The sequence below is a fragment of the Crotalus tigris genome, unplaced genomic scaffold (genome assembly GCF_016545835.1).
Source record: "Crotalus tigris isolate CLP2741 ecotype Arizona unplaced genomic scaffold, ASM1654583v1 scf7180000024370.6872682, whole genome shotgun sequence".
In the NCBI taxonomy this organism is placed as follows: domain Eukaryota; kingdom Metazoa; phylum Chordata; class Lepidosauria; order Squamata; family Viperidae; genus Crotalus; species Crotalus tigris.
Window position 1 is genome coordinate 2,755,163 of NW_024100540.1, and position 16,472 is coordinate 2,771,634.

The 16,472-nt window shown below is 38.1% G+C and overlaps 1 protein-coding gene across 4 annotated transcripts in view; it reads right to left on the reverse strand.

Moving 5' to 3' along the window:
• Window positions 1–16,472, reverse strand: part of UNC13D (unc-13 homolog D) — a 69,354-nt gene that overhangs the window by 28,618 nt on the left and 24,264 nt on the right. For all 4 annotated transcript variants that reach the window (XR_005554817.1, XM_039327958.1, XM_039327956.1 and 1 more), the window contains 12 exons: window positions 15,765–15,809; window positions 14,674–14,742; window positions 14,446–14,515; window positions 13,024–13,128; window positions 12,417–12,509; window positions 9,783–9,886; window positions 8,744–8,861; window positions 7,957–8,081; window positions 6,282–6,372; window positions 5,779–5,835; window positions 4,625–4,722; window positions 77–128 (listed from right to left, as the gene is read on the reverse strand). Coding sequence is in view for 3 of the 4 variants with exons in the window: in XM_039327958.1 (XP_039183892.1) it covers window positions 77–128; window positions 4,625–4,722; window positions 5,779–5,835; window positions 6,282–6,372; window positions 7,957–8,081; window positions 8,744–8,861; window positions 9,783–9,886; window positions 12,417–12,509; window positions 13,024–13,128; window positions 14,446–14,515; window positions 14,674–14,742; window positions 15,765–15,809 (1,027 nt within the window). In the remaining variant the exon portion in view is untranslated. The remainder of the gene's footprint in view (window positions 1–76; window positions 129–4,624; window positions 4,723–5,778; window positions 5,836–6,281; window positions 6,373–7,956; window positions 8,082–8,743; window positions 8,862–9,782; window positions 9,887–12,416; window positions 12,510–13,023; window positions 13,129–14,445; window positions 14,516–14,673; window positions 14,743–15,764; window positions 15,810–16,472) is intronic.

The window sequence follows — 16,472 nt, forward strand, 5'->3', positions numbered from 1 at the left end:
CCAGTATCTTCTGAACTTGCTATAGGATATAAGCCTGAGGTCCTCTTTGACACAAAGCAGTGGAACAACTACTCACCAGTTCCTGCATTTTAAGATATGCAATTGAGAAGAGATCTAGTCTCATGGTGCTGCATTGGAGGAAGAAGGAGAAAGACACGATCAGAAATTTGTTCATGGGTTTTATCTGCTAGGTTTATCATTATGTACGAAAGCAATTTGGAAATAAACCTCTGTTTGGTTATCAATGACAGATACTCGCAGATACAGAACTTTTTTTTTTTTTTTTTAATTGAAAATTTTTACATTTTACAAAAACAAATCCCCTTCCCATACCCCCCCCACCTCACCCCCCCCCTTCCCAACCTCCCAAACCCTCCCCTGGACTTCCCAGAGCTGAGTACAGGCTTAATTAAAAAAAAAAAAAAAACTTAAAACACTTTTAAAACCTAAACAAATTTAAATACAATCATCATTCTATATAAGCTCCCTCCAAAAACACAAATTTAAACATTACTTTCTTTGAATATCTATATCTATAATATAAAATCTAATTTCTCCCTCTTTCTTTATCCTAAAACGAAAAAATAAACATACAAATCTTTGTTATACCATTAAAGCTAAATACTCTTAAAGAACTTAAAGTAAGTACATATTTCCTTCAATCTTCATAATCTTCTCTCCTATCCAAAAAGAAAAAAAAAAAAAAAAAAAAAAAACAAAAACTTAAAAAACCTATAAGTCCTAAACAAATCTAAGCACATTTAATTAAACAAATTATTTTGTCTTAAAAATATTAATAATAATATTTAAAAACTAAAAACACTTTTAAATCCTAAACAAATCTAAATACAATCATCACTCTATATAAACTCCCTCCAAAACCACAAATTTTTAAAATTTAAAACATTAGAATCCACTCACTAAAATAAGCAAATTATAATCCCTTCAAAACACAAATTTAAACAATATTATCATTAAAGGTTCAAAACTTAAAACAACAAAGTTAATAAACACATTAAACATTTCAATCTTCACCAATAACTAATTCCATCCGTAAAAAACTACATCCTTATCAATCTCAATTATATTAGTATTATTAATTATTCACATTCCAGTTTTTTCCATTCTCCATTCTTCCATTCTTCCATTTCCCTTCTCCATTCTTGTATCAAACTCGTAAGAAATGCTGCAAGTTCTGCCTTAGGAGACTGCTCCAAAATTCCTGAATCTCCCATCGACTCCGAAGCCAATAAGGGTTCCTTAAATTCCTCCTTGTATTGATCTTTACAATTGTAAGTTGTACAAGTTATCCTCTGCCCGTTCCTCTCTTGTTGATGCCCCTCAGACTGAGATTTCCCAGTTTCCATTTCAGGCAACAATTCCACCCTTAAAGATTGCTCCAAAGACTTTGTAGGTCTAACATCTCCCAGAGATTCAGAAACCACTAAATATGAAACTTCCTTAACCTTCTTCTGTTGCTGCTTTTCTTTGGGATTATATACTGCACAAGTTGTCTTCTGCTCCTCAACCTGGACTTGTTGAGGCCTCTCACACAAAGATTCTCCAGTTTTCATAAATATAGGCTCTTCAAACTGTGATTCTACATTCTTTTCTTCCAAAGCTTTAAACTTAATTGATGGCGATGCACATACCCCCAGGACCGAAGTATAAAAATCTTTTGCTTGAGAAACAGTATTAAGTCTATAACATGTCCCCAGGTAATTCACCACCATTCCAATCGGAACATCCCATCTGAATGAAATTTTTCTCTTTTTAAGTTCATTTGCTAAAAAAGCAAACTCCTTTCTTCTTCTTAAAATTTTAGATGGGATCTCTTTAAAAATTATAACATCTTGTGAAGCAATTTGAAATCTCTTCTTATAATAGGCTTGCACAATTTCATTGCGTAAAGATCTTTTACCAAAGTAAATTACCACATCTCTTGGCAGATTCTTCTGTGCTGCCACCACAGAGTTAACCCTAAATAATTTTTCAATTTCATTAAGTATTCCCTCTTTTTCTTTATTCAAAATCAATGCAAAGTCCTTTGCAACCATCTCCTTCAGATCTCCTTGCAAAGACTCTCCCAGGCCTCTAATTCTTAAGGCATATTCCATTTGTCCATATTGAAGCATAAGAATCTCATTTTCCATTTCTTTTTCCATACTTTCAATTTTCCCCTCCATTATGTCCACTTTTTCAGCTACCTCTTCCACATGGGAGTTCACCTTTTCAAGAACAGAAGCAACACCTTCTAAAGCCAAAACAAAATCTTGTCTCAAGATCTTATTGTTTTCCTCTAAAATCTTTTTCATTTCTGCCCTAATTTGAATTATAACATCTCCCATCATGTCTTGCAAGTCCTTCATAGTTATTAGCTGACCCCCAGAAGAGGGTGAAACTGTTGATTTAGAAACTGTAGAAATCCCTGGACGCTTTGGAGCCATCTTAAAGAAAAACCTTTAGTCCTTCTTAAGAAATTATAAAAATTCCTTCAAAAATCATAACTCCCTCCAAAGAAGGTCATTATAATAAAAAGAAAAAAGGGAAAAAAAGGAAGAGAAAAAGAATTAAAAAAAAGTTTTACTCCTTCTTAAAAATTACAAAAAATTAAACAGAAAAAAAGTCCTTCAAAAAAGGGTCATTACAATAAAAAAAAAGGGAGTTCAAAGGAAAAAAAAAGGGAGAAGAAAAAAAAAAAAATAATTAAATAAAAAAAGTCCGTTCCAAAAAAAATACTTAGAGATACCAAAAACAACCATTCCAATCATAAGGAAATAAAAAGAGAAAGGGAAAGGAAAGAAAGAAAAACACCAAAAAGCCTGCCGGTCAGCATTCTAACTTCCAGAAAAAAAAACACCGAGGAGTTTGCCGATCGCCATTTTACTTTCCCTTTCAACAAAGAAAAAAAATAAAAAGAGAGAATAAAAATAGAAACAAATCTTAAAACTTAAAATCCAAATAAGTCAAAGAAAGCAAAAACTAAATCCTCTACTCAGCTCTGTCCATTTAAAAAAAAAAACTCACCAGTTCTCTTTAAGCACGGAGGTGTTTGCGGCGGCTCGTTTTGTCCCTGAGGACAAAAACAGCTGGGAAGCGGAGACAAGTCTGAACTCCGTGGGAGCACTCCTTTCACCCCCCCAAAAAAAAAACTTGGGGGGTGCGAAAGAGGCTCTACCACTATTCAGACACTCTCTACCCCCCCCCTTTGCCCGGGAGGGGGATTTTGAACCGCTGAACAGCTGATATCTGCTGTTCATAGCGGTTCTTACACTTACCCAGGAGGACGGCTACAAAGTAGCCGCCATCACGCACGCAAAATCCCCATCACTCAGATACAGAACTTTTATTATACACATTATACCAATGCCACACCAAAAGTTAGCATGCCTCAACACTTGCTATGGATGGCTCGTCTGAGTTTTCATAACATTTCACAGTAGATGTCTGAACTGATGGTCGAACCACGCTTCATGAACTTCACTAGCAGTACTTCTTTGGCATCTTCACATTTGGCAGGATTTTCTATGGCACCACTTCCGGTGTGATGTTGGTTCACGATAATGCTTGCCTGCACACCGCTAGATGCACCCAAGAACTTTTGAAGCAGTTGCGTTGGGATGTTTTTGATCAACCCTCCTATAGATTTGGTGCCAAGCAACTACTACTAAGGAATTTCAATCCTTGTAAGATGTTATGACAAGCGCTTCAATTTGAATGGCGATTATGTCGAAAAGTAATGTAATGTTATAGCTTTCTAATGTGTACAATAAAAGTTCTGTATCTGCGATGTTTTTGATCACCCTCCCCCATAGCTCAGATGTGGTGCCGAGCGACTGCTACTAAGGAATTTCAAACCTTGTAAGACGTTATGAAAAGTAATGCAATGTTGTAATTTTTAAATACGTATAATAAAAATTCTGTATCTGCGAGTGTCTGTCATTGATAACCAAACAGAGGCTTATTTCCGAATTGCTCACGTATTTGAAACTAACAGCACTAATTTAATTGATGCATCCACATATAACAGATTAGTTACTATAACAGCCCAGAGGCAACCCAGAACCAGCATTCTCACTATTGCTAGCTGAATTCTCATAATTGGCAACAAGAAAGACAACCAGGAAGTTGAAACTTTGACTTGCTGACAAGCCTACTTGGGAGGATAAGAAGAGACCTAGAGGCTTGTCTTCTCAATTAAAATAATCCACCCACAAAAAAATAGTTGCTGAGCAGGGAAATACAATGACAAAAGTCTCTAACCAACCACAAGAAAATTTCTAGTACAGTAAATACCGCACAGAGGTCTGATCTAACCAGTTTTATTATTTCTTCCTTTCTTTAAGCCCAACAGGCACATGTATTACAATGTGCATTCATTTAAATAACCGAAGTACACAGCATCCAGATCCTCTGGGTAGAACTAGCAAGCAACCATATCATTAGAATGGAATTTTGTACTTGCTAAGCTTGTTCTCTTATCACTTCTGTGATCTGGATTCAGCCACTCACTTTAGTAGCAACTCTCTGTGGCCCTTAGAAGCTACATAAACATCTGAAGAAGCAGTTTGTGACCAATTGGCCAAAGCTGGGAATGAAGGAAAAATTTCCTTCAGGGACTTGCCTGATGAAATATTTGTTCCAGGTTTTGTGGCACTCTTGGAGATCTGCATTCACCTCCAGAAGAAGACAGACCAGAGCTTTGCCACATTCCTCCATATTCTATGGGTAGAAAAAAAAGAGAAACATGGGCAGAGAGCTAGCATGACCTTTGTGTCTCCCCAGAACCAAGACACTTTCAGACTAATGAACTTCTCCTAGATTTCTATACTATTTCTCCAGGGCAAGAAGAGGCTGTTTCACTCTTCTGCCAATTACTGCTATTGTTGCCATTGCTCATTAGTAATTCTTGATGTTAGAGAAGTTGGCTTAATTTACTCAGTGGCGTCCTGAGCGAGTACAAACTGATTTTCCATGTTACAGAAGGGCCTGGTCCAAAAAACGGAGTTCTCGATTTTAGGTGACATCATTCTGATATAACTTCAAGCTTCATGTTCTGAGAAAAGTAGGAAGAGCAAGAATATTAAAAGCCATCAAGAGGCTTAAATGGCAATGGTGGGTGGGGATTAGAGCCAAATTACCTGGATTCTAATTAAGTGAGCAAGCAATGCTAGTTTGACCAAGCTTTTTCTCTGTTATTGACATTAGGAATTATATGCCATTCCACATACTAGGGATTGATACTCTAATAATTAGTCTTTTTATTCTTTTGTAATACAGTGCTGTAAAATAAAGTTTCTGTCATTTACTCTGCAGAGTTGCTTTCCAACCAACTGTTAAAACAACTATGGTTTTTCTCCCCTTTTAGTGAGAATATAGTTCAGGACTGCTAAGTATGTTTCATAACTCTAGGAAATATCTATACAGTTGCATATTCATGATAACATGTCTCATGTACATTTATGAGGGGGACACAAGTAGCAGCTAAGTCTTGATTTTGACAAATTTAATTCCTTATCTAAGGTCAAGCTACAGCAGCCATATCTGTGTGTTTGGGAGAAAAATGTTGCCATGGTCTTTATCCAAAATTGTTGTAAAAATGAATATGATAGATTGTGCAAATACACAATATAATACAGGAGCATTTTTATCCTGGCTGGGCTAGCAGACGTTTTGCAAATGCTAATGTTATGCCCTTCTACAATCAATAGGAAACACAGTTCAACAATCCCTAGAAGATTCTAACATAAACTCTACTAGAATGTCATGAAGACCTACCTTTACCATTGGCTTCAAGTGTTGCTTCTTCATGTAAAACCACTCTGCTGTTCCAGCCTGAGAAAATAAATAAGAGAATAAGTTCCACAATAGCCCTCCCTATGCTTGTCTGCATATTAAAACATACACACACACACAAAGGCAGACATTAATCATATCTATACCTATCTATCTATCTATCTATCTATCTATCTATCTATCTATCTATCTATCTATCTATCTATCTATCTCTATCTCTATATAAGGTCCAAGAATAGAGGCCCTGAGATCACAGCTAGATCTTCAGAGCATTCTGCGAAATATAAACTGTAGCTGAAGAAAAATAGAACTGTGCATTTCTCCATAAAGAGAACCATGTGTAAACCCAGATGATGGATTTTAACAAAGAAACAAAATTTAAAACTGTTTCTTTTTACCTGTCCCTTGAAGACCTCAAAAAGCACTAAGAGCAAAACTGTAGGGCTGAGAAAAGACAGCACAAAGATAACAAGATGGCTTTGTACCTTAAGTGCCTCTATTATCATTTCTTCAAGATCAGGAGTCGGAGTACAAAGTTCTTTGAAGGCTTTCATTTTACACATTTGAACCAAAACCCTGTGAAGATGAAAAAATCATGACTGAAATCCAATGCAATTCAGAGAAACGTTTTGTTTCTCTTTTTCATGTCCCACATGAAAAAGTTACCGCTACTTTTTTTTAAATCAGTCTCAAATGCAAAGATCCTGAATCCATTCACTGACTACTCTAGGGAGAGCTGAGGAGAAAAAGAAAAAGACTTCTAAAGACCCAAACATTTGTTGATAAACAGCACAGAACAATACTAAGAAATATCAGTGTCCCCCTATAAAGCAGCTTCTTATGTTCCTGTTGACCCCAACATTGTTGTTCGATCCCTTTCTTTAGGATATATTATAAAGAGATCAAACAGCAGCCTGATTTCCAGTGACATGGAGGTGAATATTTGTCAGCCCTTACAACATAGACCAAACTAAGAAACTAATGACAGGTAGGCCAAGACTACTTTTATTGTAATAACTACAGTAACAGAATCATGAAAGTCTGACTGTAGTTCCTCTCTCCCTTACTTTATCTTCATGTAAACTGGGACGAGTTTATCTCAGAGTTCCAAAGGTGCTTTTTTCACGAGGCAACTGGACTTTCTTGTCTTTCTTTGAAGACGTTTCACTTCTCATCCAAAAGCTTTTTCAGCTCTGACTGGATGGTGGAGACCTGAAGAAGCTTCTTGGATGAGAAGCGAAACATCTTCAAAGAAAAACAAGAAAGTCCAGTTGCCTCACGAAAAAAGCACCTTTGGGACAACCATGACCTGGATGGCTGAAAATCTCCATAGATGTTTATCTGAGAGATTTTCTTATTATTATCTTCATCTGGGCTCAAGACTCTCTTATCTGAACATTGCCTGCCTGACTGAGGTTCTTCCTCCTGTCCTTCAAGGCCATTCTCATCTTTTCTGTAGGAAACACTTCCAGGAAGTGCTCTGGAGAGACTTTTGCTCTACTTCTTATCTGCTTCGAGCTTCTCTCTTTTCCTGATGCTCAAGGAGATATCAGGCTCTTTCTCTTTTCATCTTCTGGTCTCACAGAACTGGCAGAACTGTTGAACACATATTTTAAAGTGGTTCTTGGAAGACAGGGATCACCAAACTTGACCTTCATTCAAACAAGACAGAGGTAGGGAAGACTGCTAATATGACTGGAGGTTTAGAACTGATCTTGCAAAGAATACCAAAATCCAGACAAATAAGACCGATGCTTTGTTTTGTTTCACATTTGCTTTCTGTTCACCATTTCCACTAATATAATAAAAAGTAGCCCCTGCAGGGGTCTTGACAAGTGCCAAGGGATGGATACATTTCTATCTCTTGATACTATTTGGGGGAATCGGGGCATAACATACAAGCTTTGGTTCATGAAAGCTTCTATCATAATAAATGCTTTGGTTCATGAAAGCTTCTATCATAATAAATGCATTAGGTTTACAAAGTCTTAGGTGTTATGTGAAGGAAATATAGTATCAGTATTTCAAATATAAATCATGATTCATCATTTATGTCCACTTAACAAAACAGTAATGCTACTGAGAGAATATCCATGCTTCAAAACTATTGGTAGTTTTCCTTCTGACTATGTGCATCCCAGAAGGTTTCTGATAGCTCACCTAAGCAGTGACTGCAGTCTCTGTGTAGATTTGGGTGAGGAGAGTGGGAAGACGATCCGGAACCTTTGAAGAAGAGAAATCCCATAGTTCAGTAAGGACTGGAAAGAGTCTTCCAATTCAGCTGTCTGCAGGAAGTAATCAACATGCCGTAGATGTAAGAAGACTTAGTTCTGCTCGGTAATATCTGTATCATTTCAAGATCATGATCTACTAACATTATGCTAAGAGAGATGTATTTCAATCCTGTTTATTGGACAGGGCACTGCAAAACTATACAACGCACATAATGGATACGTATCTGATGTTAGAACCAAGGATGTCTTTACCTGGACAGGGAATGTTCCACCAGCCCTATACAGACAGTCCTCAACTTACGACCACAATTGAGCCCAAAATTTATGTTGCTAAGTCAGAAACTTATTAAGTGAGTTTTGCCCTATTTTACGATTTTTCTTGCCACATTTGTTAAGCGAATCATTGCAGTTATTGAGTTTGTAACACAGTTGTTAAGTGAATCTGGTTTGCCCATTGACTTTTCTTATCAGAAGGTCGAAAAAGGTGATTGTGTGGCCCTAGGACACTGCAACCATCGTAAATGTCATAAAAGTGAGTCAGTGGTCAAGCATCCAAATGTAAATCATATGACCACGGGGATGCTGCAACAGGCGTAAGTGTGAAAATTGGTCATAAGTCACTTTTTTCAGTGCCGCTGTAACTTCAAACGGCCACTAAGTGAAGTGTTATAAGTCGAGGACTGTCTGTAGTTCCCCAGCTCTTCCTTTCTTACCTGCTCAGATCGTAATCGGCCTTGAATCCATTGATATTCTATGCTGGTAATCTGATGGAGCAGGCAGCTGCTGTTGAACTCCAAGAACTGATAGAGCTTGCTGTAAGCCAACCAGTGCCTAGGTGAACAAGGGAAGGAAAGCAGCATTGAACACTCAAGGAAAAACCTGCTAAAAGTACAATTAGAAACAAAAGCATCTCGCATTAAGTGGCCTAAACAAACTACAGGTAGCCCTTGACTTACAACAGTTCGTTTAGTGATGGTTCAAAGTTACAACGGCACTGAAAAAAGTGACTTATAACCATTTTTCACACTTATGACTGTTGCAGCATCCCCAATGGCCATGTGGTTTACATTTGGATGCTTGACAACTGGTTCACGTTTATGACGGTTGCAGTGTCCCGAGGTCCTGTGATCACCTTTTGCAGCCTTCTGACAAGCAAGGTCAAGGGGGAAGCCAGATTCACTTTACAACCGTGTTACTAATTTAACAACTGCAGTGATTCACTTAACAAACGTGGCAAGAAACGTCGTAAAATGGGGCAAGATTCATTTAACAAGTTTCTCACTTAGCCACCTAAATTTTGGGCTCCATTGTGGTCGTAGGTTGAGGACTATCTGTATATATAGATTAGGTATCTAGTCAAATTGGCAGGTTTTGCCAGTTTGCTGGGAAACATCTACTGGTTTAGAGGCGTAGTGCAGAAATGGAAGTTAAAAACGGCAGAAATTGTAGCATGCGATTCCTTGGCAAAGCCCATTGCAAGAATCACATTCAATAGGCAGGATGTAGTAAAGCATTAAGGAAATCCCAGTTAAAAAGAAAAGTCAAAATTATTGAATTCATGGACGGAATTCTAGGGATAGTACTAAACCTGGTCTCATGGCATGCCTGCACATTTTAATAAAATTTCAACACTCTCAGGCAATAGAAAAGAACCCTCCCAATTTTTTTTAAGGGGGTGGGTGGACAGAAAGTGCCAGGAACTTTTGGTTTCCAGAATGTTGCCCTGCGGGGAAGCATGCAGGTGATATTTACACCAAGTCTTGGTGGAAATCCGAAATGTCTTTTTGAGTAGCGTGTAGATACAGGATAGTACCGGCATATTTGCTTAACTCTCCATCCCACGAAGTGCTGCCAGCCTGCAGTGAAAAAGAACAATGAACGGCTCTCTGTGATATCAGATGGGGGGGGGGGGAAGACAGTATATCCATTGCTTCACCGTTTTGCAAATACAACAATTATTTGTATTATGTCCAGGTTTTTCTTTCTTCTGAAATTTAGTTCAATGCAATTCCTATCTACCTAGCATTTTTAATTGACTAAAGAGTAAATGGCTCCATTTCAGCTTGGAGGAAATTATCAGGATGATAAGATATCTGGGAGGAGTGACTGATATTTTAGTGGAAAGGGAGAAGATTCAGCGGGATATGGATAGGCTAGTATACAGTAGTGGCCAAAATTGTGGAGACCTTCTGGGAAAAGTGTATTTTTGAGGTTTGATGGCTAATAACACCACTTTTTTTTTAGTAGTACCATAAAAATATATATCAATGGAAATATAATTTAATCAAGAATGCAATGCAACATAGTTTGTTCAATTATCTGTACTGTATTCTATGAAAAGTTATAGCCAAATAGCCATCAAAAGGAAGCATAACTTGCTTAGGTTGGTATCAGGTAGCTTTCCTTCATCTGATTGTAGCCAATGAGCATGAGTGTTTAGAGAGTCAATCAGGTGTCATCTTGTTTTGGCAATGAGCCAATCAGATCACAGTAGGATTCAGTTATTGATGTCATGTATTGAAGCTGAGAGGAGGACATTTGTTAGTGTGTTATGTGATCACTATCAACTTGGTTGGGTTTTTTTTCCCCTTTCATTTAGTGAGCTTGTAAAATGTAATAAAATTAAAGTAATGGTGCAAATGGTGACTGGTTGCCCAGAAAGTGATGTAAAATAGTATTATTAAGTGAACAAGGTTACTGTTATAAAGAAATTAGAAGAAAAATTGGTGGAAACTTAACAAAGGTGGCATTTCTACTGTACACTTTTCCCAAAAGGTTTCCACATTTTGGCCACTATGCAATTTAACAGGTAGACATGTAAAATCTGGCATCTCTGCAGGAAAAATGAAAGGCACAGGCATAGGATAGGAGAGAACTGGACTGGCAGTATTAAAGTTAAATATGAGCCAGCACTTTGAGGCAACTGCTATGCAGGGTGCATTAACAGGAGAATAGACATGAGCTTACAGGATGTAATTCACTCCACACTGATTCCACTTGGAATAGTGTGTCCAGTTCTCTGTACCAAAAAAGACTATCGATAAACAGGAGCAAGTTCACAGGACAGTGACTCAAATGGTGAAGGGTCTGAAACCAAGTCCTATGAGGAACAGGTAAAGAATCGGAGTATATTTAGCCTACAGAAAAGATAGCTAAGGGGAGATATGACAGGAATCATCTGTCGTAACAAAGAAAGGGGAGTAAACTTATTTTTCCCCAAGGGAGCAGGTCCAGAACAAGGATCTGAGTCTATTTAGCCCATAGAAGAAACTCCTGAAATGAGTCACGAAAGATATTTTCAAATAACTTAACACTTGACAAAGAAGAAGTGGCCTTATTTTCCTGCTGCCCCAGAAAACAGGACCAGAACCAACAGGTTAAAACTACATGGGAAGTAGATTCAAGCTAAATGTCTGTAGGAATGAGTTCTCAGTCAGTGGAACAGACTGCCACATGAAGTGGTGAATTCTCATTCTCTGAAGGTTCTTACAAAGGGTGGATGGTCATCTGTTAGAAATGTTCTAGTGGATCTTGCATTAAGCAGCATGTTGGACTAGATCAGTGATGGCGAACCTTTTAAAGACTGAGTGCCCAAACTGCAACCCAAAACCCACTTATGCATCCTCGGGTGCTGGGTGGGTGTGACCTATTGCGTGGGCGTGGCTGTGGTGGGACAGACTGAGTGGGACTAAAAAGTTCAATCAATCCCAACTTTGCAAGATCTTTTTTTTCCCCACAAGAAGTTGAAATTGACTGATTGAACTTTTTCTTTTTTTTTGCACACAGCGGTGGAGGCCTAAAGCAAAAAGGCTTTATAAAACCCAGCTGAAGGCCTAAGACTGGGGTGACGGCACGCGTGCCCACAGAGAGGGCTTTGAGTGCCGCTCTGGCACCTGTGCCATAGGTTCGCCACCACTGGACTAGATAGTTTGTAAGATACTTTCCAACTCTGAATCTTTGGTTCCAAAAATGGGAGAGCAAGTAAATTGCATAAAAGCAATTTAATCACTCTCAGGAAAGCTATTAGGATTCAAATAGGAAAGATCTATTGTGCTATTCCAAGATTGTAGGAATCTGTTTTGCAATTGGTCGTCCATGGAACAGATACAACTTCATCAACTCAGAGTAAAGTTTCTACAGTATCTTTTAGATGTATGAATCAGTTTACAGTCCTGAAATTTTGCCCTAAGTCTTCCTGTGATTTCAACTGAGGGCAGAGCTTGGGCTTCAAACCAAATTTGAGTCTTGACTTCAGAGAAGAGCTGAAAAGGGCAAACAAGTCAGATGAACTGACTGCTATATGGAGTCCACTTGTCTTACAGAGAACAGCTGATTATATGTCACTCTGTCATATTCCACTTAATAGTTTCTTGTTTATCTATTTACCTGGTACTGAAGAATCTCATATGAAACAATCTGCTGAAGAAGTTGCCGATGAACTGTGTAATTTGTCTGTGTCTTGCTGGCTGAAGTAGCTCTCTAAAATTTTTTTTAAAAAATACACAGATCAAGCTCTTAGAAGATATTAGAATACTTACATATACATCCATGTTCACAATTACAAAAACCACATATCATTGAACATTTAAACATGGTAACAATAAGTCCTTGATGCATTAGTGTAAGATATATTTATCTTTCTCCAAAATGTAAGCTAAAGCAGACTCCAAATTTATAAGTCAATCTTTCATCAACACAGTTTTAATTGGCTCTTAAAGTCATAAAATGTCACACCAGAAGAGCAATTTAGAATATCTGAGTTTCTTCTTTCTTTGTGAAGAAGGGGGGGAAGAGTTTCCCAACCAGCTTCCTACAAGAAAAAAAGATCCTGTCCTATCTCAATGATAGGCCAACCTTGTCTCAAAGATTGCAGCAAATGAAGGCAACTGTCCTGAACAGGTCTTAAAATTTAAATGAATCAAAACTGTTGAAATAAAAATTTATAAAGTACACTTCCTTTCTGTAATGGGAAATTGATTCCTCTTAATCCTACCTTCTTATGTACCAAAAGAAACTGCAGGTGGCAATGCCCTCGGTTGGGGTAAGTATCAGTGCGAGGTTCCAGCCTGTACCAGCGATCCTCCCGACAATGCAGGTCCTACACAAGTGTGGTGAAAAGTCTTAGCTCAGAAGTAATGAACCACGTTACTTCTTCAAAGTGCCGTTTCTCCATTTCTACTACATTTCCATAAAATGGTTCTTCATGTAGTCCTCAACTTTGACCACAACTGAGCAAAAATTTTCTGTTTTTAAGTGAGTTTTGCCCCCATTTTATGACCTTTTTGCCACAGTTATTAAGTGAATCACTGCAGTTGATAAATTAGTAACGTGGTTGTTATGCGCATCTGACTCCCCCATTGATTTTTGCTTGTGAAAAGGTTGCCAAAGGGTATCACACAACCTTGAGACACAGCAACGGTCATAATGCATGAACCAGTTGCCAAGCATCTGAATTTTGATCACATGATCATAGGGATGCTTTAAAGATCGTAAATGTGAAAAATGATCATGTCACTTTTTTCAATGCTGTCGTAACTTTGAATGGTCATTACATGAACTGTTGTAAGCTGAGGACTGCCTTACTTTCATCAGGAAATGCAGTGTCTCAATTAATTTAGAAATTAAGAAATTGAGCAAGCAAGAGGAATCTCTCAAATGGACCCACCTATTTTACCTCATTGTATTGTAATTGAATTTCAGCACAAGAATGAATGGCTTCAACTGGACTTTCTTGTACTCTCAGTTATATCGGTAGTAATGATTGATTCATGAAAGTTCTGCAGATATATTCCCTAGTAACAAGCACCACATTTGTGGTTTCCAGCCCCCCCCCCATTTATTGCACTCCAGATATATTAAACCAAATCCACAATTCTGATGCTAGCTGGGAACTGTGGGACCTGGAGTCCAAGATATCTGTATGGCATCTGGCTAGGAAAGATAAATCTGTTCTTGAATTAAGTTGTAGTTGGCATAGCTGAAGATCTTTATAGAGTCACTCAAGTTCTCATAAACCCTGGTCATGTACTATCCAGAGACCAAATAGAAATTGACACCGAGGCCTGCAATATAGGCCTTTTCAGTATTTTTCAGTTTACTCCAGCAAAATCTATCGTTTTCTTACAGCATTTTCATCAGGTCTAGTGTTTGTAAAAGGAGTCTCAGATTTATTTACAGCAAGGTGACATATTCTGCTACCAACTTGTTTCATGTCACATAAAAGCCACACTTCACTTGAAATTTCAGTTTACCTTTTCATTTAATGGCATTTATGTTGCCGTCTAAGTGTCTAAGGGCCTAGACAGATCAGAGCTAAAGAAATATTTCTCTGCCCAAGATCGAGGTGGTGGTGGTGTGTGTGTGTGTGTGTGTGTCTCCCAGCATTATTCTGGCAACATGCTATTCCCTTTCTTACCTGCAGACGAATGACCACATTCCCCAGGAAATCGTCTTGTCCTTTATTTTTACGAGCGTCCTTAATAATTCTGAGTAGAAAAAAACAGAACAAGGACAAAGATGATAGAACATTTCTCTCGTACCAAAGAGAAACAGAATATGCTGCCTTACTCAAATGTTTTGTTTAGCCTTGTCAACTGAATTATGTAATTAATAGAATTTAATATACAAAAGGCTCAGCCCAAACCTCTTCAGTCCACGGAGGTCAGTCAGTTCTTCCAGTTTCTGCCGTACAGGTTCAACAGCATCAAAATCCCTTTAAAAAAGCAAATAAAAATATGCTGTGATACTCCTTTTCAATACCTCTGGGAAACAGAAAGAAAAGAAATCAAGCAAAAAGAGCAATTGTTTGATTATATGCTATCAAGTGGGGGTTGACTCTCAGAAACCACCTAGATATCTACCTTCTCCAAAATGATCTGTCCCCGAGCTGGCACTTCTTCTAAAGGTGGAGAAGAGCAATATCTGGACTTAAAATAACCTCTTCTTATTTTGCTTACTTAGGGGAGGTTCCAATCCCTCAGAGATGTTTAAAAGTGAACCGTTTGCAGCCCATAATCCCTTGCCCCTTTTCGAAGACCTTAGAACATCCTCTGAGTAATTTTTGAAAACTGACAGCACAGTTCTTTGATATTTTCAGAGGGGAAACAAACTATAGCTGACATATTAGAAAAATAAAGAGAGCCCCTCCTCCACAACTATTGCTTTACTTACATCTGTGATAGCCTCGCTCACTTTATGGCTGTTAGCCTATAGGAATATTAAATGTTCATCTAGGCAGAAAAGTAGTTCCCTTAAGAATTTCCTTGTTTGAGACATAGCATGAAAGAAATGTAGTGAGAGGTTCCGCTTACTCAGAAAAGGATTTATTGACATTAAGCATATTTTTTGGAGATGATTGACAGTTCTAGGGCACTATAGTGCCTGCCACAGGATGAAATATCAAACCAATCACTGTTATCTGAAAAATATGTTTATATATTTTTATCTTGTGAAATCATTAAATAACTGGAGAAAGGATGCAGAGCCTGGTTGATAAAATCCTTTCCAACCCCTTCATGAACCGTGGCCTTATACTTGTGGGTGCACACATGCACTGGAAGCTCAGTCAGGTTGCATATGCTCCACTCTGGTCATCCCTAAGTGGTCTGCTGCTACCCCCTCATTATGTTGGACTGTGTTTGCCTGATGAATCTGTCACCTTTCTGGCTTCCGTTTCCTCAAATTTTAATGAGATATAATGAAATTCCGTAGGAATGAAGAGCTAGTTCTGCTTACCATATATCTAGCTGGAATTCAGCGTTTTCTATATCTTCAAACTCCCTGGAAGAAACAGTTTAAAAAACATGACCAATGCAAAGGAACGCTGGAGTGGGAAGGTGTACACAATCCCCTTACCTGCAAAAATAGATCAAATAGAGCTAGACCCACCCACTGTCACATGCCAGCAGGAACAATTATCCATTCACTGAGCCAATGTAACAGGACTACGTCCGCCTACAGATGTACATCAGGATCCTTTTCTGCTAAGTGATAAGAAAAGTGCATTTGGGTGGAGCTAGTGGATGAATAGGCTTATAGAGATGATGGTCAGCAAATATGAACATAATTATATGAACAAAGAATGAATGAGAAGAATGGATTCAGTTCACCATCCCCTTTCATAGCTAATGATAGAAATGAAAGGTTAGAAAATATAGCAGCTGATCTTAAAAACCAAACATACCAAACTTTCCCAACCTACGTTCTCTGGATACCTCAAATTATGACTCCCAGAAGGTGAAGTCCAATCCATCTGGAGCAGTATTTTTCAACCATGGCAACTTTAAGACATGTGGACTTCAACTCCCAGAATTCCCCAGCTAGCATGGAGAAGTTAAAGTTGCCAGGATTGAATAACACTGATCCAAAGGCTTTCAGGCCACCCTATACTACCAGCTTAAAAACCAATGGCTATTGTACAGGAAGAGGTCTAACAGTGTGATT